Below are 25912 nucleotides of genomic sequence, written 5' to 3'. Positions count from 1 at the left end.
ATGTGTTATATATGTATATATGTATATATGTATGTATATATATATACATACATATATACAGTTGAAGTCAGAATTATTAACCCCCTTTTGATTTTTTTTTTCCCTTTTTTAAATATTTCCCAAATTATGTTTAACAGAGCAAGGAAATTTTCACTGTATGTCTGATAATATTTTTCTTCTTGAGAAAGTCTTATTTGTTTTATTTCGGCTAGAATAAAAGCAGTTATTAATTATTTAAAAACTATTTTTGGGACACAATTATTTGCCCCTTTAAGCTATTTTTTTTTTGATAGTCTACAGAACAAACCATCGTTATACAATAACTTGCCTAATTACCCTAACCTGCCTAGTTCACCTTATTAACCTAGTTAAGCCTTTAAATGTCACTTTAAGCTGTATAGAAGTGTCTTGAAAAATATCAAGTCAAATATTATTTACTGTCATCATGGCAAAGATAAAATAAAGAAGTTATTAGAAATGAGTTATTAAAACTATTATGCTTAGAAATGTGCTGAAACAATCTTCCCTCCATTAAACAGAAATTGGGGAAAAAATAAACAGGGGAGCTAATAATTCTGACTTCAACTGTATGTATATATATGTATATACACACACTTTATTTTCACTGTTTGTAAATAATTGTTCTTAACATTTTTGCTTTAAAACATTATAATACTGTTTGGATTTTCCCCCCATAATAATAAATTGTGAACATTGCAGTGTAAATTGCAATCCAGATGTTACAGAGAGAAATTGATGCAGCAACAGCAGAGCATATTAAGGGGATATAAAAAAATCTCCATACATTGTATGTATATATATATATTCACTATTTAAAATACATTTTCTTTGCTGTGTGTTTTTATTGGTTATGATGCTGTTTGGATGTTTTATTTTTGCACAATAAATAAAATGTGATTTAAAAAGTGCAAACATTGTCTTTGTTAGAATTTACACGTGATTACAACGGTATAAAGACGTTCAGGTCCGACCGCACCGAATGGAAAGAAATTGTAGGTTTTGAAGATGGATTATTAGTTTTGTGGCAAGGACATAGCTGTTTTAGAGGGTTAAAATACAGATTAAAAATAAAGTTAGAAGGATTTTATATTAAATATGTTTATTGTATAATATACGTGAATGTTCGCATGGCTTTCATTTTCATTATCACAAGTAGAGGAGAAGGCTTTTCACGGCACAGAATATTCTGTTTTGAAAGAAATATCCGAAGTAAAGTTATGTTTCTGGCAACATCAGAGGCATGCATTTTAAAACTCACAGGGTAGCAGACAGAAATGCATGCGGGTCGATTCCGACGCGGATGATTCTGCATCCAGATCAGTTTTATTAGGCTTTATGGAGTTCACCGCGAGCATAATATGAATGACTGATGACCAGAATTAAGTTCAACCTCACCTCGATTTTGACCACAGATCTCTCTGCCTCTTAATGGAACACTAAATAGTGTTTTATGACTTGTATTTGTGTATTTTCGCTGAGAAATTTTAATGTAAACAGCTTCAAATGTTGTAACAAGCACGTCTGAAATGAGCCGAACTTTCTGTAGAGCAAAAACAGTCAGCCCGGATATCTCCGCCTCTTAAAGGGAAAGTGCCTCTTAAAGGTGCAAAGGTGCAGTAAACTCAATTCCAAAGGGCTCAAAAATAGTCTTCTGGCGCCATCTCGTGGACACTCTGACTAGCTTTAGGTTTGAAATTAACAAATTTAATATAAAAAAAATATTTATAGGAAAACTGTTATTTATAATTACACCAAATAAATATGATAATTATCTTCAATTTAAAGCACATCTTTTGGCCAAATTTGAGGATTGTATACTTTTTTTATATGCCCCAAATACTCGATTGTAATATTTACAATTTTTTAATTCAAAAAAATTTTAATTCAAAAACTACAAATCTTATCGGCATGAGGACATACAGCAACCATCTCATGGGCAATAGACAGCTTTTGACCAAATTTGGGGCTTGTAGCATCTAAGCCCTGGGAGGAGAAGCGATTGCTTTTTTTTGGTCAGAAGCCGGAATAATAATAATAAGAATAAGTTTAAGTAGCATTACAGTATGTTGGCTTTCTCAAGCCAACATAACTAGAACCTAAAGTTCGTTGACGAACTTTGATGTTGGCTTGAGAAAGCCAACGTGACTGCGCCGGGGACTCAAAGGCAGTTGGCAGGAAGCACAGCGGTTGAGAAGTGGTTGCTAGGCGGTTGCTAAGATGTTGCTAAGGCATTCCTAGGTAGTTGCTAGGGTGTTCTGAGTGGTTTCTAGGCTGATGCTAGGGTCCACTGAACTGTTAATCGGAAGGCCTCATTTACATTTTTGATCAAATCGAGAAAGAGAGAGAGGACTGATTTGTTCAGGTTGTTTAATGCAGATCACTATAGTATAGTTAGTATTTATAGTATATATTATAATCTGAACAAAATTACATTATAATAAATATCATATAAAGAAAAATATTAAATTAAAATACTAATGAAACAATAGCACATGCATTTAGTTAATTTGTCTTTTATTTAACCAGTCTTATAATTTTTGCAGTTAATATAGAGTACAGTCAATTTACAGTAATTTGCAGCATTATATATATAGTTATAGTTATATATACAGTTTACAGGAAGAAAATCGCATTAAATACAATATTATAGGCCGTCTTCATCACGTGGTTAATTCTGACCAATGACGTTGTTTCACCCCACTGGCCACTAACACAATGTTATAATCGTAATATTTAATTGTCATCACCTGGGTGATTTTATTTTTTTTTGGTACAGCATAGGCCAAAAGCTTGGCTTTCATTGTCATTATCACAAGTGAGGAGAAGGCTCTTTTGCGGCACAGAATATTGTTTTGAAAGAAATATCTGAAGTAAACTTATGTTTTTGCTAACATAAAAGGGGGATTAAGAAATAATCCTTATAACCCTAACCATAAATGTGTGTATGTGTTATATATGTATATATGTATGTATATATATACATACATATATACAGTTTAAGTCAGAATTATTAACCCCCTTTTGATTTTTTTTTCCCCTTTTTTAAATATTTCCTAAATGATGTTTAACAGAGCAAGGAAATTTTCACTGTATGTCTGATAATATTTTTTCTTCTTGAGAAAGTCTTATTTGTTTTATTTCGGCTAGAATAAAAGCAGTTATTAATTATTTAAAAACTATTTTTGGGACACAATTATTATCCCCTTTAAGCAATTTTTTTTTGATAGTCTACAGAACAAACCATCATTATACAATAACTTGCCTAATTACCCTAACCTGCCTAGTTCACCTTATTAACCTAGTTAAGGCTTTAAATGTCACTTTAAGCTGTATAGAAGTGTCTTGAAAAATATCAAGTCAAATATTATTTACTGTCATCATGGCAAAGATAAAATAAAGAAGTTATTAGAATTGAGTTATTAAAACTATTATGCTCAGAAATGTGCTGAAACAATCTTCCCTCCATTAAACAGAAATTGGGCAAAAAATAAATAGGGGAGCTAATAATTCTGACTTCAACTGTATATATATGTATATACACACACTTTATTTTCACTGTTTGTAAATAATTGTTCTTAACATTTTTGCTTTAAAACATTATAATACTGTTTGGATTTCCCCCCCATAATAATAAATTGTGAACATTGCAGTGTAAATTGCAATCCAGATGTTACAGAGAGAAATTGATGCAGCAACAGCAGAGCATATAAGGGGATATAAAAAATCTTCATACATTGTATGTATATATATTCACTATTTTAAAATACATTTTCTTTGCTGTGTGTTTTTATTGGTTATGATGCTGTTTGGATTTATTTTTGCACAATAAATAAAATGTGATTTACAAAGTGCAAACATTGTCTTTGTTAGAATTTACACGTGATTACAACGGTATAAAGACGTTCAGGTCCGACCAGACCGAATGGAAAGAAATTGTAGGTTTTGAAGATGGATTATTAGTTTTGTGGCAAGGACATAGCTGTTTTTAGAGGGTTAAAATAAGGATTAAAAATAAAGTTAGAATGATTTTATATTAAATATGTTTATTGTATAATATACGTGAATGTTCCTTGGCTTTCATTTTTATTATCACAAGTAGAGGAGAAGGCTTTTTCACGGCACAGAATATTCTGTTTTGAAAGAAATATCCGAAGTAAAGTTATGTTTCTGCCAACATCAGAGGCATGCATTTTAAAACTCACAGGGTAGCAGACAGAAATGCATGCGGGTCGATTCCGACGCGGATGATTCTGCATCCAGATCAGTTTTATTACGCTTTATGGAGTTCACCCCGAGCATAATATGAATGACTGATGACCAGAATTAAGTTCAACCTCACCTCGATTTTGATCACCGATCTCTCTGCCTCTTAAAGGAACACTAAATAGAGTTGTATCACTTGTATTTGTGTATTTTCGCTGAGAAATTTTAATGTAAACAGCTTCAAATGTTGTAACAAGCACGTCTGAAATGAGCCGAACTTTCTGTAGAGCAAAAACAGTCAGCCCGGATATCTCCGCCTCTTAAAGGTGCAGTAAACTCAATTCCAAAGGGCTCAAAAATAGTCTTCTGGCGCCATCTCGTGGACACTCTGACAAGCTTTAGGTTTGAAATTAACAAATTTAATATAAAAAAAATATTTATAGGAAAACTGTTATTTATAATTACACCAAATAAATATGATAATTATCTTCAATTTAAAGCACATCTTTTGGCCAAATTTGAGGATTGTATACTTTTTTATAAGCCCCAAATACTCGATTGTAATATTTACAATTTTTTAATTAAAAAAATTTTTAATTCAAAAACTACAAATCTTATCGGCATGAGGACATACAGCAACCATCTCATGGGCAATAGACAGCTTTTGACCAAATTTGGGGCTTGTAGCATCTAAGCCCTGGGAGGAGAAGCGATTGCTTTTTTTTGGTCAGAAGCCGGAATAATAATAATAATAATAATAATAATAAGAATAAGTTTAAGTAGCATTACAGTATGTTGGCTTTCTCAAGCCAACATAATAATAAGAATAAGTTTAAGTAGCATTACAGTATGTTGGCTTTCTCAAGCCAACATAATAACTAACTAAATACACGAAAAACCTAAAAAAAAAAAAAAAAAAAAAAAGAATGACAATGACCGTCAACTGATTTCATTTTATAACTGAAGCTGGAGGAATGTAATGACAAAAAATGACTATAAAATATATATGAATAGATGTTAAAATATCTTTAATGTTTAACAGAATAAACTGAATCAGCATTTACAGGTGAAAAAAACATAAAACAAAAACATAAGTGCTAAATGAAAAATAAATCTCCAAAAATGGTCAGCACTGACCTTACAAAAAAATAGCAAAGAAATTTCTATTTTATTTTCCCCACAAACATAACATGAATCCATTCTAAACTTTTACATAGTGACTTGAAAAAAAAAAAGTAGTCTAAATCTTAACAGTACCTAAACAAAATCAGTTTCTGCTGTTGAAACACGTTTTAAAAAATAAAAAGAACAAAATGTCAGATGATATCTATTTGATTTCATTTTATTATATTTATGTTTAAAACTTTATCAAAATTATATTTAGGTGTCAAACTTTTTAAATTCATATACTTTAAAACAACTTCAAAATGCTTCCATTTGTGAAAGTGGTGAATGGAAAAACAATTGACACTGGCTCTGAATAGTATAGTATAGTATAGTATAGTATAGTATAGTATAGTATAGAGATTTAATTGCTACACAACTGAATTACAACTGATGAAAAAGGCACAAAATAATGAAAATAATAACCATCAAACAAAACAATCCTCCCTAAATTTTAATTCCTCAATTATCAGACATCGTGTGCAGGGGAAATCTCATCCACGAAAAAAATAGTTGGCTCTTTGTTCAAACTACTTAATTAAAATGAGCTGAAACACCATTTTTAAGGTTTGATTGGGGACAACTTAATTGTTCAATCCACTCATGTATGTAAAAACCTATAAGTGAACATTGTCCCAACACTTGTGTGGAACCCAGCAATTTTCAGTATACAGCGACAGTTTAATGCTACTCAGAAAATGAAAATACACTTACACAGCAATTACAACTGCATGCATACTAAGGCATACAAGACAATTATAAAAACAAGAAGGTGTCACATACAGACGTCATTTTAGACAAAAAAATCCCTATAAACAAATTAACATAAATCAATTCTAAACTTTTCCATAATTACGTGAAAAAAAAGTATTCTATATCTTAACAAAATCTGTCTCTATAGGTGAAACTAACAAATACGTTTTCAAAAATAAATTCTATTTTATTCTATTTCATTTACGGTCAAAACTTTATATAAATTATATTTGGGTGTCAAACTTTCTAAAATTTATATACTTGAAAACAAATAAAATATCTTTATACTTCAAGAATGCTTCCATTTGTTCCATGGTGAATGGAAGAACAATTGACACTGGCTCTAAATAGTGTAGTATAGTATAGTATGGTATAGTATAATATAGTACAGTACAGTACAGTATAGTATTATCTATTTATTTTCCTTCAGCTTAGTCCCTTTATTCATCAGGGGTTGCCACAGCAAATGAACAGACAACTTATCTAGCATGCGTATGTTTTACACAGTGAATGTCCTTCAAGCTGCAACCCAGTATTGGGAAACATCCATACACACTCATTCCCACACGTACACTTCAGCCAATTTAGTTTACCCAATTCACCTACAGCCCATATCTTTAGACTGTGGGGGAAACCAGACCACCTGGATGAAACCCAAGCAAACACGTGGAGAACATGCAAACTCGAAAATGCCAATTGACCAAGCCAGGGCTCGAACCAGCGACCTTTTTGCTGTGAGGCGACAGTGCTAAACACTGAGCCACAGTGTCGTCGATGATGGTATAGTAAAAAGATTTAATTGCTACACAACTGAATTACAGCTCATGAAAAAGGCACAAAATTATGAGAGAAAAAAAAAACCATCAAACAAAACAATCCTCCCTAAAACTTAATTCCTTAATTATCAGACATCGTGTGCAGGGGAAATCTCATTCACAAACCTGAATTTCCTTCTGCCTTTGGCCATCTCAGCCGAGGTCTTTCACTGTCAGTAGAAATGACAGAAATCAGTGCGCAGTGCAGATTTCTATTGGCGTCTGTCCTACTGAAACGCACACACGTCTATGTTTAGTGTCAGGTGTTTAGAAATGCACATACTAAATGCATGCAGAGCTGCCAGACTTCATTGGCTGAGATCAAGCACTCAACTCCAGATGCATCCAGAGAAACGGGACCGCAATATAATGCCTAAGTCTTCAGTGAATGAACACTCACGGCTAATGTTGAGTGCAAAAGAATTACACATGGTTTGAGGTTATGGGCCGCAGTGGATGTGATGTTCTGTCACTCAGCGCTCGCATTGATTGCTCATTGTTCGCAGAAGGTCGCATCATAATTCATTAAATCTTAACGAGTCCCAGTGGAACCACCTGCACGCCTTTCCTCAATTGCCCCTTTAAATTACGAGCGACTCTCACGCTCGGCGAGCTCAAAAATGAAGATATATTCACCATGTAAAGAAGAGAGCTATTAGTAACATTATTTAAACAGCCCTCTTTAAAGCCAGGGGGGAGACTGACTTTATGAAGGGCAATTAGGTGCTCACTATAATTGATAATTCATACTCATCACAATTAGGGAGTATAAATAGGGTGTCTGGGATTAATGGTTATGGTCGTTCTGAGAGAGAGATATGCTGGGGAGACCTGGTCAGGCATGGCTGATGGAGTGGAAGGAGGCAGAGCTGAATTCATCTCTATTTGTGGAGGAAACAGATTGTGTTTGTCTCTTTAACACACAGCCAAATCGTCCAGTGCTTTCCTCACCTTCACATTGTTTTGTTGGAGATGCTTTTTAAAACTTTGTGTAAGCTACTGGACAAATGTATGTGCAATTACCTTGAAATAAAGGTAATGTTTATTATGCGCCATTTTATAAAACAGTTATAATTTAATCTTTTTTTCTCAACTAAAAAAACCATATTGTATTTGATCATGTTCTTTATAATGTAAAAAAGAAGTTGTTTGTTTTGAATGCTAGCATGTTAGCACAGCATGTTCCCTTTTTTACAGCTCTGTTAGCTGAATTCATCTCTATTTGTGGAGGAAACAGATTGTGTTTGTCTCTTTAACACAGCCAAACTGTCCAGTGCTTTCCTCTCCTTCACATTGTTTGGTTGGAGATGCTTTTCAAAACTTTGTGTAAGTTGTGTGTGTGCTTAATTTAAAATCTATATGAACTTTGACTGATTCTTGAGATACAGTTGAAGTCACAATAATTAGCCCCCTTTCATTTTTTCATTTCCAAAATGATGTTTAACAGAGCAAAGAAATTTTCACAGAATGTCTGATAATATATTTTCTTCTGGAGAAAGTCTTATTTTTTTATTTCGGCTAGAATAAAATAACTTGCCTAATTAACATAACCTGCCTAGTTAACCCAATTAACCTATGTAAGCCTTTGAAAATCACTTTAAGTTGTATAGAAGTGTCTTGAAAAATATCTAGTCAAATATTATTTACTGTCATCATGGCAAAGATAAGATAAATCAATGATAAGAAATGAGTTATTAAAACTATTATGTTTAGAAATGTGTAGAAAAAAAGAATCTCTAAGTTAAACAGAATTTAGGGTAAAAATAAACAATTCTGACTTCAAATGTACAGGACAATTTTTATCTGCAATTACATTGAATCAAAGCTACACTTTTATGCTCTTTTGTAGCATTATAAAACAGCATCATAATTTTATCAAATTTTTTAACTAAAACCATATTATTTTTTTGTATAAAAGCTATTTGATTTCAATGTTAGCAAATCAACATTGCATTTTACCTTTTTATTGGAATATTTTTTATATTGAAATAATTACAAAAAAACTGAGAACAAATAATACATTTTTCATGCTACAAAGGTTACTCAAAAGCCATACATATGAACAATTCTGTCCCGAAATTGTAAGATATGGGGAAAACTAAATTTAAACTGAATTAAATACTCTGTAACTGCACTGTAACTTTATAGAAAATGTATAAAAAAAAAAATCTATTTTGGAGTTGGTTTTTTTTATTACTGAAAACTATGGCATTTTGAGAAATTTGTATTTACTGCTTTACGGATCAAAAAAGGCCCCAATAAGTTAAGAACTTATCATCTGTACAACCTTTGAGGTAATTTTCACAGTATTTAGAGCTAGAATTCAAGAGTTTACACTCAGCTGATTATTGATTACAACGCGTGTTTGGCATGCTGTCCCGGGAGAGAGCTTATAAGATCCTGGAGCCCAGGGCTCCCTCCCGTTTGCAAGGCTAGAGGGGAGTTTGAGCTCAGGTAGGTCTTGAGAACTCCCCTGCTTATTTATGGCTAATGATAAATAAGTGATTGCTCTGGAGAGATATACTGCTGATTAAGAGCTCATCTATGGTGCCAATTTGGTTTGGTCGATTCACCTATGTCGCATGTCTTTGAGCTGTGGGAGGAAACCGGAGAACCTGGGGGAAACCCATGCGAGCACAGGGAGAACATGTAAACTCTGCACAGAAACGTCAACTAGCCTGTTGAGAACTTGAAGCAGTGACATTCTTGCTGTGAGGCAACAGTGCTAACCACTGGTCTGCTGTGCCACCTTATCAAGGAAAAGGGAGGAGTAGGGGTGGAAGGGGGGATTCTTCAAGCCAAAGATAACAAAAGGTAAGAAACTCTGGTTCTTTATAATGAGTTAAGAATCATCTGATTGGTGAATTGTGCATTATCTAATACAGGAGCAGCTGTGGTCAAACAGAAGTACGTGATCCTTTTGAAATTAGTTTATAAATAAACTTCACTTCGCATTTAGAGTGTTCTTTGAACCATCAGATTCTAGATATTCAAATAGTCATATCTCAGCCAAATATTGTCCCATGCAAAGAATCCATTCATCAACCGAAAGCTTATCAATTAATGCATAAATCTCAACCTTTACGCTGGTCCAGGATCACAAATACACATGACCAATTGACAATTAGAGTGTCATTATAAGCGCATTAGTTGTTTCATGGGCAATGCATGTATTCTACATGTACAATAATCTGCTGTTTAAACGCTATAGATGGCTAAGGTGAAGGTCTTTTGTAGCTTTGCTCTTTGTTGACACCAGCATAATTGCTATACTAAGCGCTGGATCAGGCAGTCCTCACTAATCAATAAAGTCTTCACCAGCCATTTCCCCCAGTGATTCTGCCCTCATTTCTCCTCTAATTGTTCTTTTTCACCCAGGAAGGTCTACGGCTATGCCACGAGCAAAAGGTGTGTGCACGTGTGCATGTTTCCTGTATTGTAAAATGTAATTTGAAAACAACACTGCAGAAGAGAACTTGACATCCCACACATTATTATTTTTTCTCCTTCAGACTGAGTCTTGACCTTGATACCTCATATGGTTCAAACATGTCTACAAAGCAGCATGAAAAGTACTGCTATTCACCTTTTAAAATCTCGATTCTCTGATTTATGAATGAGTCATTTGACTCCATTAAGATATGAGGGCTAAAGTAGAATATAACAATGACTAATTAAAGGTGTAAACCAAATTGACACAATTTTGCCGTTTATAGCTCATACACAGACTTTAAAAAGATGAAAACTTCTTTTCAGTGTTTCACATTATTTTCAAAATGACACAATTGACATTAGAAGTAGCATATTAAATTGCAGACTGAAGTTGGGTTTAACTATCAAAATAGTACTTGAAATTTTGTTTCCTTACATTTTTCCAGCAATAAATGACAATCATACATTTTCACCATGATTTACAGAAGACACCCACTAAAATCTATACGGGAAATATCACATCAGTAGCAGTGCAGTATGGCTGTATATTGGCACTGGTGGGAGGCGTGCATTGGCTTTAGGCCAAAAGTAGAGTGCTTTATTGTCCCACCAGTGATGATATACAGCCATAATCGCATTGCTACTCGTGTGATATTGCGTTTATACAACAGTTCGACAGCATAATTGTGTATATAAAAAAGAAAATCAGGCACGGAAAGTCTCAAAATATTTTTGTACGAGGAACTACTTTCTTCCGCCATTCATTCACATCTGCAGCTGATGTCAGAACTGCAGAAACTGTTGCTAATTGACAAAGTCACTTTAGTGCTAATGTTTGAATGATTTTCTAGCATAATGTCTAAAATGATTACAAAAAAGCTGGTTTTGCTCACATTTTAAGATAAGGCTGAAAGGCATAAAATGCCATCAGTCTACAGAGATCAGGATTTTTTCTGTTGCAATCGGAAGATCACAAAAATGTATCCTGAAAAAGTCTAAGCAAAGCAAACACTACCAGATTACTATGGTATAAATACAGCACTACAACAAACAAGAGAGAGATTAACTTAGAAAGAAACTAACCTGTTTTATAATGATTTGACCAACTGTAGTTTGAAAATTGCGCTGTGTTTTTCTCTCCTAAGGACTTATTATGCTCTTCCTGATGCCATCTTGTTGTGGAACGTCAACTGCTTTGCTCTGCTCCATATGACAGATGATGGCCACCGATGCGCTAAATCACCAAAATTCTAAATAAAAAAAAAAAATTCATTAATAAGCACTATTTTTATAAATAAACTGCATAGTTGCAATCTAAACAACTATGTTCTCACCTAAAAAGCCTCAAAAGTACATTATGTTCTCCAACAGCAGCAATATTTGTCAAAAGTAGTGAGTCTATTGATCTGCCGTCACTGTATGTATCTGTTGTATGTGGGCGGAGTAATGCAAAGGGGTGAAGAGACTGTAAAAGTGCTGGTATTGCATGACTGTCAGCCAATCAAATTTAAAGCTTTAGGTACCAAAAAGAACTGTTGTGCTTGCGTGTGTGGTTGTGTGTATATATGTGTGTGTGTGTGTGTGTGTGTGTGTGTGTATGTGTGTATATATATATATATATATATATATATATATATATATATATATATATATATATACATACATATACATATATATATATATATATATATATATATATATATATATATATATATATATATATATATATATATATATATATATATATATATATATACATACATATATATATATATATATATATACATACATATATATATACATACATATATACATACATACATATATACATATATACACACATACATATATACAAAATTTAATTTTCAATTTTAATTTTCTAATTTTTTTTTTCAATCTTTATATTTTTTAAGGAATATTTAAAACAACAATAATTTTATGACCCATTAAAAGGCTCTATTTAAAGATCAAAGTGCAGCCCTAAAATGTGAATATATTTTATGCAATGCATCTTGCTATTTTAATTTATTTAAAATGTTAAAACTTCTTTTTCATCCATATATTTAGATAATTCTGAATGAATATGTCTTTTCAGGCTTAAAACTGATGTTTATGATGATGATTATGATGAAACATTAGTTGATCCACATTTCACTTTAACAAAACACATTTGAAGCATGGCATTTTAAAAGCGCTTGAAGGAAATAAAATGACTTTTAAAAATACAACTTAGTCCAAACACCAAAAAATGAATCTTACCCAGATGAAGAAGACGGACAAACAATGTACATTTAGATGAAATTTCACCTGAACCAATCTCTGACATCAAGGTATCCTAATTCCACCTAATTGTTGAGAAACAAAGCTATAAATAATATCCGACACCCAAGCCAAAATAAAGCTTCTGATTGGTTCTAGCCTTGACAGACGAACATAAATTTTGATTTGCAGCGAAAAACCCCGTCCTTTAATAATCCTATCTGTTTTAATCGCAAAGAGGGACAGATTCATGGATAATGCAATTGCTTATGAAATAAAAGCCCCTCCACGCGCAGACTGGAGATTTAGAGCATGATTTTGATAGCGTGACTCCTCTAACCTTGATGTTGGATGCACCGATCGCGTACAACAAACTTTTTCTCATATGTTATGGCGTGCAGAGAATTATAGGTCAATTTAGGCTCGGTCAGTGAGACGACCCTCATCAACAACCTCTGTTCCACCATCCCTCCCGCTTTAGACGTTGACCTTTGCGATTTTTCTTGCAAGGGGAGCAGACTCTACATTGCGGTGATGTGTGCTGGTAGTGTGGTCAGTGCTCATGTTGTGCTGGATGGCCACTCATGTGTAGTGATGCTTGCAGGACCCATCCTGTGACTCTGGGGCATATGGTCTCTACTGGCCATTTCCCTGGAGCATTATTGCAATGCTGATTTACTACCAGTGAAGGACAATCATCAGAGACCAAATTACACCCCAATCATGGTGCGAGAGTGTTTGTTCATGGTCTTTAGCTTAACGCAATGGAGGGTGAAAACTTCTATAGACAATCAATTACCTTATAATTGGTATGGTTTAAGCTACCGGTCCATAATGTTTGTAGCTCGTTTTGAAGTATGCGCAATGTGTCGGACATGCAAACACATACAAGCTGGGCAAATGCGTCCCAAGTTGGCCATATTTGTCTGTGGTCGTGCTGACAGCTTTTGACATACTGCAGCGCATTTAAGAAATGGGATTCTGTTTGGAAGCGAGGAGCACTCATCTTAAACATTAAAGGTAATAGATCTCCAGGGTGAGATTTTTATCGACATTTCTCATTACCAACCTATTGGTGTTTATAGCGTCGGTCATAAATGGCTCCCTGTGGTGCTGTGTTTTATGAAGAGATCAGCTGTCAGGGTATAAGCGCTCAAATCTCTGCAGGACTCAATGACACTGGTCAGGTTTAAATGACCTGAGATAGGAGAAAAAGAAAGACAGAGAGAGTGAGTGAGGACAAAGCTAGTCAGAAACTCTAGTCATCAGTCTTTTTCTTATTTGTGTATGTATTTATTACATTTCTAATAGCATTTTTGTGTATTTATGTATACATGGATTATAACCAGTATACTATTCATAGTTTATAAAATGTGCAATGCTTTGCAATACTTGACACGTCATGGCAGTAAAGCTCATTTTTGTTTACTTTATGTTGCTATACCGACATCAAAATCTAAGGGTAACAAGGTCTTTTCAGTGGATGCCCTCCGACTATAGAGCCCTCTTATAAATGTATTAAATTGTCCTTAACTGTGAATGCTTTAAGTCTTGATCGAAGTCATACCTTGTTAGTAGAGCAATCAGAGTCAATAAGAGGGATCAGGTTTTTAATGCTTCAAATAAATAAATAAAATAAAAATAGAAAATAAATTAAAAAAATCAAAAAATGTTAATGATTAATAACACACACACACACACACACACACACACACACACACACACACACACACACACACACACACACACACACGCACGCAGACAATCAGAAATAATTAAACCCCTTTTGATTTTTTTTCTTCCTTTTTTTATATTTCTTAAATGATGTTTAACAGATCAAGGAAATTCTCACAGTTTGTCTGATAATATTTTTTCTTTTGGAGAAATCTTTTTTTTTTATTTCACCAATAATACAATTTTTTAATAATAAAATTTTTTTTTAGGTCAATATAATTTGCCCCATTAAGCAATATTTTTTTAATCTAAAGAACAAACCACTGTTATAAAATAACTTGCCTAATTACCATGCCTAGTTAACCTAATTAACCTAGTTAAGCCTTTAAAATGTCACTATAAGATATGTAGAAGTGCCTTGAAAATTATCTAGTCAAATATTATTTACGGTCATCATGGCAAAGATAAAAGAAATCAGTTATTAGAAATGAGTTATTAAAACTATTATGTTTAGAAATGTTTTGAAAAATCTGCTCTCCATTAAACAGAAATTGGGGAAAAAAATAAACAGGGGGGCAAATAATTCAGGTGGGTTAACAATTCTGATTGCACCTGTATATAAGAACACTACTAATTTAATCAGGTTTAGGGTTAAAAAAAATAATGGTTTATGTCAGAAAAAAAAAGTTTTTATTACCGAATAATATTTCTGCTATTAATTGAAATAATCCATTGAGAATTTTATTTGCACAAAGAATCTGACTGCAGCCAGTGCTCCACACAGAGATATGATCTCACAATTTATTTTTCTAATTCATGAAACGTAGATTAAGAAACTGTTCACAGTGAGGATAAAGTTGCTCAGACAAATACCTGTATAATATTCCTCCTTAATAAAATATTACAAAATGGGCCAAATTATGCTATAATTAAAATGCTGAAAGACAAAGTGCATGCTGTAATTGTAATTAATCTGTTGACTGTGTTAATGGCTAGCAAATGGGACTTCCATAACAATTTCTTACTCAAATTGTTTATCAAAATTAATGTACATAAAAGTGTAGCAACAATTCACAGAACATTAGAATAAACCTAAACTAATACAAGCTTTAAAATAGGACATCTCAATTTAATTTAGGAAAAGTTAAATAAGTTAAATGCCCACTTTAGAAAAACATAACCATGGGTTTATTATAGTACAAGTGTAGTAATGATGATGTTTTGGCAGATTTATTACCATAACCGCAAGTTTACTGCATATACTATGGTTAGCTATGGTGTCAAAGTCATGCATACTTTTGGTTTAGCTACAGAAACATATTTGTGGTAAAACATTTCCTTTATCAAACTGTTATCAAAAATATTGTATCGTGTTGTTAACAGTACTAAACACAGACATAGATTACAACATATAACGCTAATTAACTCCCGTCACAGTTTCAGTAATTGTGTTTGTTGTTAAGAGGTCGCTAGGAGGTCTAACTGTACTGCCTTGAAAGAAAAAAAGGTTAGTTCAAATAGCAAACCTTAAAATAGGCAGCAGCAGTGACAGCATTACTTACCTTTGTAAACAGCACTAATGAGAAGAGTCCGTATCACGTTACCCTTGCCAGTGTGGCTCTTTTGTAGACATTGATCAGCCAATCAGCGCTCGCTGAGAGAAGCACAACATAAAACATCGCGAGAACTCCAAGGACAGAGAGATTCAGCGAGAGGAACTGAAACACCGGCGAGCCAGGACCAAATTTTCACTGTATCTGCGGATCCGCTGGACAAAGCGAAAGGGTTTCATGCTCTTCAGACCGCATATAAACATCACAGGTAAATGAAATCTCCATTTGTTGTTGTGAAATAACGCGAAACGGGTTTTCACAGGCTGTAATTGAGAAGTGGGATGACGTCACCGCAGCCGCTGCTTTCTTTTAGTCCGTAAATGTTTAAACGTGTTCGGCGTAAATGAACCGTTACATTATAAATGATACAGTATCGGCTAAAATTAACCACCACAGGGCTCACTCTGTTAGACTGAGCTTTACACTGTACACAATACGACTGTGTGTGGGCTTAGGTGATGTTCTGTTCATGATCTGCTTATTGCATTAGTGTAATTCTGCCACCTAACGTTATTGATATTCATCTGTTTTGTGTGCAGCTTGGTGGAGGTATGACATTAACCAGGGGCTCCTTCACTTATTCCAGTGGAGAAGAATATACCGGAGAATGGAAGGAAGGCAAGACATTTCTGAATCACTTTGCATTGCTTTTGAATGATCATTTTTAATAAATGGAGCAGGTTGTCACATGGTTTCACATATGCACATAAAGGCTATAAATTATGGAATTAGTTTACATTAAACATTACTGTCAGATACACAAACACACACACACGCGCATATATATATATATATATATATATATATATATATATATATATATACACACACACACATACACATACACACACACACACACACACACACACACACACACACACACACACACACACACACACACACACACACACACACACAGTTGAAGTCAGAACTATGTCTGAATATGTCTGAAGTCTGAATTATTAGCCCCATTTATTTTTTTACCCAATTTCTGTTTAACAGAGAGATATTTTTCAACACATTTCTAAATATTATCGCTTTAATAACTAATTTCTAATAACTGATTTATTTTATCTTTGCCATGATGACAGTACATAATACTTTACTGGATATTTTTATATCTATCAACATATTCGTTAGACTATCGAAAAAACATATAGCTTAAAGGGGTTAATAATTTTGACCTTAAAAATTAAAAACTGCTTTCATTCTAGCTGAAATAAAAAATATAAGACTTACTCCTGAAGAAAAAATAATATCAGATATACTGTGAAAATTTCCTTGCTCTGTTAAACATCATTTGGAAAAAATTTAAAAAGAAAAAATCTAAAGGGGATAATAATTCTGACTTCAACTATATATATATAGCAAACTATTAGACAAAGTTGCAATTTGGTGTTAATAAAATTACAAAAGTCATTTTTTATGCAGAGAAAGCAAAGTACCTATTTTGTTTCAAATATATGTTGTAAATAAAATTATATTAATATTTTTTTTTTTGTTTGTTTTAAAAGGTTTTTGTTGAGATATTCATTGCATTGCATTGCACAGCATTACAGTAAATATTACATCTCTATTTTTTTTGCAAAAATAAATAATTAATAAAAAATTATTTAAAAATAAATAAATAATTTGTAAACCCAGAATACACTTTTCAAAAAACACAAAATGCTTAACCCCTAAACCCCCCACCCCTGGGACTAAAGCTTATGCAGTAATGTTGGTGTGACCTTCACCATGTGGGTTTTTAACCTACGCTTTCAAGATAGAGGAGAAGAGGAGACCAAATATTGTCAATTTGTTTTCAATTTCTTTGCCATAAGAAATCTGATTATTTCCAAATATGCTAATTTAGGTAATTCTTCCAGCCAAGATCTAAATGATGAGGATTGTGTTGATTTCCAAAACCTTACCACTAGCTTCTTTGCCACAATAAGGCTGTAAGACAACAGTTGTTTTTGAGAATCCTGGAGTGATCTAGTTTTGTCTGAAATTCCGAATATGACCAAAAGTGGGTTGAAAACTGTTTCACAGTGTAAAATTTTAGATAGAGTTTTAAATATTTCAGCCTAGAATAGGATCGACACAGAGTATAACTATGTAAGGAAGTGGCTAACTCCATCTTGCATTTATCACAGAATAAATCTACATTTTTAAAATGGGTGAAAATATGTTCCATGGTCATTCAGTATAACAGATGTATTTATGTAAAAATAAACAACACACTTATTTTGACTTGCACTAATAATAAGTGATAAATAATATATTTTACATTATTTTAATTGATTAAACGTGTTGGTAACAAGTGGGTTAAACCTTTGGGGTTGGGTTAAAATTTTTTATGTCTTTTAATGTCATTAATTCATTTGTGTTTTAAATAAGCACAAAAATACTTTTTTTGTATATTATTGCTACTCTAAAATGCAGTTTTAGTATTTTTGGGATGGGTGAAAATCCCATTTTTAAATGGGTGAAAATATGTTCCATGGTCATTCAGTATAACAGATGTATTTATGTAAAAATAAACAACACACTTATTTTGACTTGCACTAATAATAAGTGATAAATAATACATTTTACATTATTTTAATTTATTAAACGTGTTGGTAACAAGTGGGTTAAACCTTTGGAGTTGGGTTAAAAAAATGTTTGTCTTTTAATATGTCATAGATTCATTTGTGTTTTAAATAAGCACAAAAATACTTTTTTTGTATATTATTGTTACTCTAAATTGCAGTTTTAGTATTTTTGGGAGATTTTCATTATTTTCGTTTAAAAAGGAAATTAAAAGGACTTAACAACAATAACAAAAAATGGTAAAGAGATGTAAAATCAGTTTAAAATTAGTCCTTTACAGAATAAAACAAAGATTATGTTTACTAAAATTCATGAACAAGTAAATTGTCATTTTTAAAAAGTTAAAGATTTACCTGTCAAATATTCACAGCAGAAGAAGATTTGACAGCTTGCCCCAGGGGCTTGACATATATTAACATGTTTTAAAGAATGTTAATTTCTTCTCTCATTGTTGTGGAAATTGTGGTCTTGAGATGGTTAATGATCCAAACTGCTTATGCATTAGATGCAGGGGTGATCTCAAGTAATGTTGACAAATCTAATTATCATAGCTGTTAACACAAAAGCAGAGTGTCTGTATAATTAGTGTACTGCATGATCAAAGCTCAGTGTTCAATGATGTGTCTTGCTGTGCAGGTCGGAGGCACGGTAAAGGCGAGCTGAAGTTTGCTGATGGCACCTGTTATAAAGGTCACTTTGAGAACGGCTTGTTTCATGGATCAGGGGTGTTAGTCTTTCCTGATGGATCCAGGTGAGTGAAAATACTTACCTGCTTAAGCTGAGATGAACATTTTGGCAGTGATACTGTGAGACAAGTTAGGTGAAAAACATCACCATTTGTGATCAACAGGTACGAGGGGGAATTCGCTCAAGGAAAATTTCAAGGAGTCGGAATCTTCAGCCGGTTTGACGGGATGAAATTTGAAGGGGAATTCAAAAGTGGCCGCGTAGAGGGACATGGTAAAGTCGTTTGATGACACAGTTACTGTACATTTGCATGCATCCAAAATTGTCTTTATAATCTATTTTACAGTTTATAATCAGTTTACGATTATCATTAACCTGCAGGCTGCACCCCATTTCACCCCAAACAGTGACACCTTAGTGAATATTAATTAATATTAATGAATATTACACCTGCTCAATGAAAATCAGATGATTCACTACATTAATAAATCTGACATAACTTGATCAGAAATCTAAAAAGGGGAGAAAAAGAGTAGGGTGAATGAAAAGTAGACATCAATAGCAGCAGATAACACTGCAAAGCTTAACAGCACCATCGTGGTCTAGTGGTTAGTACATTACACTTTGACGCAGGCGACCCGAGTTCGAACCTCACCAGAATATATGTTTTTTTTTTCAGTGTTAAAACATAAAATACTGCTTGGGTTACTTATGTAGGGGTGCATTTTTTTTTTTGTGTGATGACCGTTACAAAGGACTGGATATCTATAAAGAATTAATCTCATTATTTATGAAAAACATTAAAAGTTCTAATGCAGCTGTGTCCTTGAAAAAGACGTGTTAGTGTCATTTGAAACTGAATTGGAAATGACGTTATTTTAATATAGTCAGTCGTCGACTGAGGTGGGCCGGTCTAAGGCTTGAAACTCCAGAGCTAAAAAGGAGTCCCACTCCGGCCCTGGTAAGGTGCATCAATAAATATTGTACAAATAAAGAATTCTCAATATGTTTATAAATAAATGCATGTTTTGTATTTTTATATTAGCTCACATGCTGAAAAAGTGTGGGCAACTTTGCGCTACAGAGTTAAAAAACAAAAGGCCTATAAATAGGCGCAGGATGTTCAATGTTGTAGGCCAGATTACCATGTCAAAATGTTCATATATTATAATAAATCGGCTAATTCTTCAAGCGTTTGGTGCTGTGATGCACAACAATCTGAATATTTTTAAAAGACTCTAAAAAGTTTAAATAAGAAATAATTATTCACAGTATTTTGCTCATTATCATGACATTGAATGATTGAATATTGCCATATGTCTAGCAAAAAAATTATAGATGTATGAAGATTGACAGAATGAATAAATATAGTCTTCCTTACTTCACACAGGGCTGCTGACATTCCCAGATGGTTCCCACGGTGCTCCGCGAAATGAGGGAATGTTTGAGAACAACAAGCTCCTGAAACGGGAAAAGTGTCAGGCTGTGGTGCAGAGAGCCAAAAACTCAGCGTCTACCGCCCGCGGCCTCTCAGTATGACAAACTGACCTCAGCGAGAACACTCCGACAAACTGCGCCTTTCAGACATTAGGGACCGCACCGTCACGAGGAAAAAGAGCAAAGCTGATTCAGGGGTGATTTCTGCCTTCACCAGATAATACACCAGGCCCATCAGACCCTCAGGGACGGATGAACACGTTTCCATTCCTCACGTCTCCACTTCACTCATGCTGTTGCTCTGCCTTGGTTTCCTCTGTGTCTTAAAAACATCACAAAGTTTTGTGTGTTTGTTATGAAGGCATGGGTAAAAAAAAGAGACAAAAAAGTCAACATTGGACAACCCAGGCTCATTGGAGATACGTGCACAGGGCTACATTTTTGGGAACCTCAAAATATGTGCCCATGGCTATGTTTTTTAGCAGTTTTTGTTTTCACAAGTCCACTAGAGCAATGTGTCCCAACCCTGTTCCTAAAGGCACACCAACGGTACATATTTTGGATGTCTCCCTTATCTGACCCAATTGTTTCAGGTTTTAGAGTCTCTTCTAATGTTCTGATGAGTTGATTCAGGTGTGTTTGATTTAGGGAAAGGTTGAAAATGTGTTCTGTTGGTGTGCAACAGGTAGGGAAACAGTGCACTAGAGGACGATGTGCACATTTTCAAATACGTTAATGGGCAACATTTTCTCATATGTTACCTTTTCGTATTTCTACCAGCGGATGCAGTGTATATTTCTGCGAATCTCAACGTCCTTCTTGTGCCATTAGGGAACTTTGTTGTGATTTCATATATCAGCTTGCTATCGATTGACCCAACCAACCCTTTCAAAAGCAAAATAGAAGAGAAAAGCTGTCATAGCCACATGCTTTTAACACAATTTTACACAGTTGTTTTACCTGGTTTCTGGGACCATCCTTGGCCACACTTGAATCCTGGCCCACTTCACGTCTTAAGTCCGACACCATATGATTTAAGCTACCGAGCAAACTGCTCACGGCAGAAAAGACTTCTATATTAATGTAAGCAGAAAGGCTGATTGACCCTTTCAGCTGGGTCCACAGCATGAACCTTCGCTGACTGCACGCGCACAGCCAATACCCGTGAAGGCTTTTATACTTGACATGCTCGTTGTACTATTATTTGTAACAACAGGGGGCGACTTATGACAAAACAGTAGTAAAGAAAACGTCAGTGAGTGGATCTCCTATATGAATTTAACTATAAATAAAATAAATAAGTTGTGAATAATTTGGAATAGAGGTCTGCATTTCTGCGGTGTACCGCGGGACCAGACCAGATTTCTTGCGGCACGGGAATGAATTTCCAAATAAAGCACAGGAGCGTTGGTTAACTGGTGTAATTTTCGATGGGAGCGGGCTGTCTAACATCGCTTCCGACTCCCGAGCGAGCGAGCACGCGTATTTATGTGTGTGAACGAGAGAGCGTGATGCTGTGTTTAGCTTGTTTGTTACTGTCTATGTGTGCGTGTGTGAATGAGAGAGAGAGCTTTGTGCTGTCTGCGCGTGTGTGTGTGTGTGTGTGTGCGCGCACACGTGTATGTGTGTGTGTGTATGTGTGTGAATGAGAAAGAGCGTGATGCTGTCTGTGTGTGTGTTTCACTTGCTTGGTGCTGTGTGTCTATGTGTGTCTGTGTGTGTTATACAGACAGCTTGTTATAGGCTGTCTGGACTCTGTATAGCTGAGTGGTTTTCGGTTTTGTTCTCCCCCTCCGCCGTTAGCGGGAACGGGCACGGTGGGTAGAAAACGAGGCGGGTCGGGCAGCGGGACAACAAATGGTGAATATAAGTGGGAGCGGTCGGGTTCGGACTAAAACCTGGCGGGAGAGAGATGCAAAATTTAATCCTGCGAAGATCTCTAATTTGGAAGACAATCGTAAAAATGTTTGCTTTTAATACAGTTGTTCAAATGACTAAGTCACGCTACATTTTCTATACCCAAAGCTAACTGCGTACTTAATGCAAAACCATTCATACAAAAAATAAAGCATTGTTAACTGTAAAAATTGTTGGACAACCTGTGCACAAAATATTTGCAATGTTTTCCATCAAAGCTTCAAAAGGGCACATTTCACATTGCATCGGGCAGTTGTTTCGGATTTCTAAAGGTGTTGTTTGTGTAAATTTCCAAGCTCGGCTCCAAGTCGTGCATCTTTTTAAGCAAAGCCATGAACAAAATTACAAAAACAAAGTTGTGCACTCCGCCAGCTAAAATCATGCCGTGCACACCCAACTTCCGTCAACACCGCAATGACATCACATTCGTAAACTAGTCGACACGTTGAGTATAAACCAAACTTTAGCAGTAGTGCGAAAAGGAACAGAAGTTGTCAGCAGCATCATAATGCACTGTAATCATTTTACGCTCAAAATGCAGCAAGAAATTGCTCAAAATATTTCACAGTTTTCAAAAATGTAGGCCTGGGCACATATCTCCAATGACATTGCAAGTATTGCTACCTGATCTCACAAGGAAACGTAACTATTTTACGTTTTATCAGTTTAGTGACTAATTCGTGCAAATTTGTACGAGTTCAGTAGTACGAAAATGTACGATTTTAAAAAGGAGGCATGGCACCAAACACCACCCCTAAACCCAACTGTCATTGGGGCATAAGAAAATCTTACTAAATTGTATAAGACCGTACAAATTCATGCAAACTAGCCACTAAATCAACAAGTTATGAATTGCTGTGAGATCATGTTGTGTATTGAGTTGCTGAAACATGGTCAGATGATGAAGATCTTTGGTAAATGGACTGAATTTGCCTTTGTGAGTATGCGATTGTATCACTTGTCGTTGTGTGTTACAAATCAACGTTTTCTTTATTGCACATTTGCCTTAGTTATTGCATTTAAAGTCAATATTGCTGGATTAAAATCTCGTTATCGACGTTGAACACCGGTGACCTTTTCAGCAACTTGTCTTAATTTTAGATTTATTTGTTTATATAAAATGTGTCTATGTATGATTTATTAACACATTATATGGGTATTGTGGAATATTGCGTTTGGGTGTATTGTACAGAAAACTACTTTGAGATTATTTAAATTGTATTGTCACTTCAGATGTTTAATGACTGGTTTAAGTTTACATTTGTTTTTTGAACTGACTGCTAATGGTTCACTGTTCACATCATCCGCAGTGTCAGACAAAAGCCTTAGTCACTATCATCTAAAACTTACTGACACCAAATAGCATTTTGCACTGTTATTTATTTGAGCAGAGAATGGAAAGACTGATAAAGTGAAATAAAAGTTGGAAAACACACCAATTAATCAGCATTTTTTTTTGTCTTTTATAAGGTTCAAATATGCAAAAATCAAATAAGACATTACTGTTTTTTAATTTTTTTGGATTATTAGAATATATGTTCAATACGAGGATTGCCAACAATTCCAAATGTGATCAATACAAAGTTGTATTTTTGAACTGTTGTTTGTTCCCTATAAACTTAAAATTAGAGAGCATACTGCTGACATATTGTGTTCCCTTCAAATTGTCATTGCATTACACATTATTACAAACCTTTTTTTCTTCTTCTTGGTGTTAAAAGCTATTTAAAAGGTCATACATACAGAATCTGGATAAAACCTTTAATATACTGGTAAAAATGTTTGCACTTAAAATTTAGGCAACTTGCTTCACATCTTTTAACCACTCCTGTCAGCCAAGACCAGGAAACTGAGGCTACAAGTCACACTGGCTCACCCAAATTGAACAATAGACGATTGGAAAAAAACGTTGCCTGCTCTGATGAGTCTGGATTTTTGCTATGACATTTGGATGGTAGAGTCGGAATTTGGCATCAACAACATGAAAGAACAACAACATCCCCCCTTGTATCAATGGTTCAGTCTGGTGGTGGAGGTGTAATGGTGTGGGGGATATTTTCTTGGCACACTTTGGGCCCATTAGTACCAATTGAGCATCATGTCAACACCACAATTTACCTGAGTATTGTTGCTGACCATGTCCATCCCTTTTTGACCACAGTGTACTCATCTTCTGATGGCTACTTTCAGCAAGATAACGCACCATGTCATAAAGTGTGAATCATCTCAGACTGGTTTCTTGAACATGACAATGAGTTCACTGTACAAAAATGGCCTCCACAGTCACCAGTTCTCAATCCAATAGAGCACCTTTGGGGTGTGGTGGAATGGGAGATTTACATGGATGTGTAGCCAACAAATCCGCATAAACTGTGGGATGCTATCATGTCAATATGGACCAAAATCTCTGAGGAATATTTCCAGTACCTCGCTGAATCTATGCCACGAAGAATAAGGCAGTTCTGAAGGCAAAAAGGGGTCCAACCCAGTACTAGTAAGGTGTACCTAATAAAGTGGCCGCTGAGTGTATGTATCCTGTTATATTATCATAAATATTGGCAGGGCGCTTGTCCAGTTCTCCAGCTGCTCAGTGAAACCACTGCAGTGTGTGACTATAGCTTTCTAATCAGAGAACAACTGATGTTTTTATCAGGGCAACCCTTCATGACACCAGGCCAAAAGATCAGGGTTACATCTAATACAGCAGAAAAACACACACTACAAAGATAAAAGGGCTGGATTGTTCATTCACAATCACAATGTACATTGAGGCTAATGTTTGCTTTGGGTCTCTTTTTGTTGGGCGATCATTATATAATAGGCACAGATTATGTATCAGGAAACTATGCGCTGCAGTGAGTCTGTACTGGCACAGCAAACCACTGACACAACTATAACATTAAACATGATTCATATCAAAATTATGCGATGAACAACATGCACTGCATATGCGAGAAGCAAATATTTAACAGTTCTTACTAAAGGCTTGTACAGAACAGAGCAATTTGGGTTCCTCAAATAACCTATTAGTAAACATTTCTTAAAAGAACTATTTTTGGTAAAATGGTTTTAGTTTAAGTACCAATTCTCACTGTTAAGTAGTAGCTTATTACTGGCCTGTTATTAAAATATTGGCTGTTTATTAGTACTTCCAAAGTGCATGTTCTGAAAGCTAGCTACTATGGCACCTTAATAAATATTATTAAGCAGCAATTTAGGAGTTCCTTAAGTTTAATAACATTATAATATTAGAAAAAAGATTTGAAAAAACCCTAAAAGAAATTGTGAACCCCCTTTTTTATTAACATAAAGATAATTTTGGAAATATAAGACTAGAAAGTACATAAAAATGCTAATATA

General features: G+C 34.5%; 2 protein-coding genes across 3 annotated transcripts in view; one reads left to right on the top strand and one right to left on the bottom strand.

Moving 5' to 3' along the window:
* nkx1-2a (NK1 homeobox 2a) overlaps positions 1–15918 on the bottom strand; it is a 37968-nt gene extending 22050 nt beyond the window's left edge. The window contains exons 1-3 of the mRNA XM_087277760.1: positions 15884–15918; positions 13717–13845; positions 11472–11638 (exon numbers count right to left, since the gene is read on the bottom strand). The gene's annotated coding sequence lies outside the window, so the exon portion shown is untranslated. The remainder of the gene's footprint in view (positions 1–11471; positions 11639–13716; positions 13846–15883) is intronic.
* A 103-nt stretch (positions 15919–16021) lies between these two features.
* On the top strand, positions 16022–23991 carry morn4 (MORN repeat containing 4). 2 transcript variants are annotated; one of them, XR_015505123.1, is made up of 5 exons: positions 16022–16142; positions 16474–16552; positions 19148–19262; positions 19362–19735; positions 19789–23991. XR_015505123.1 is itself a non-coding variant. In NM_001017559.1 (5 exon segments), coding segments are annotated over 4 exon segments (441 nt in total). In that variant the 5' UTR covers positions 16023–16142; positions 16474–16485; the 3' UTR covers positions 20738–21535.
* The last annotated feature ends 1921 nt before the right edge of the window (positions 23992–25912 follow it).

Source organism: Danio rerio, chromosome 13 (assembly GCF_052040795.2).
Source record: "Danio rerio strain M-AB ecotype USA chromosome 13, GRCz13ab, whole genome shotgun sequence".
Classification (NCBI taxonomy): Eukaryota; Metazoa; Chordata; class Actinopteri; order Cypriniformes; family Danionidae; genus Danio; species Danio rerio.
The sequence above is the reverse complement of the archived record's forward strand: the minus strand, read 5'-3'. Positions and strand labels throughout refer to the sequence as shown.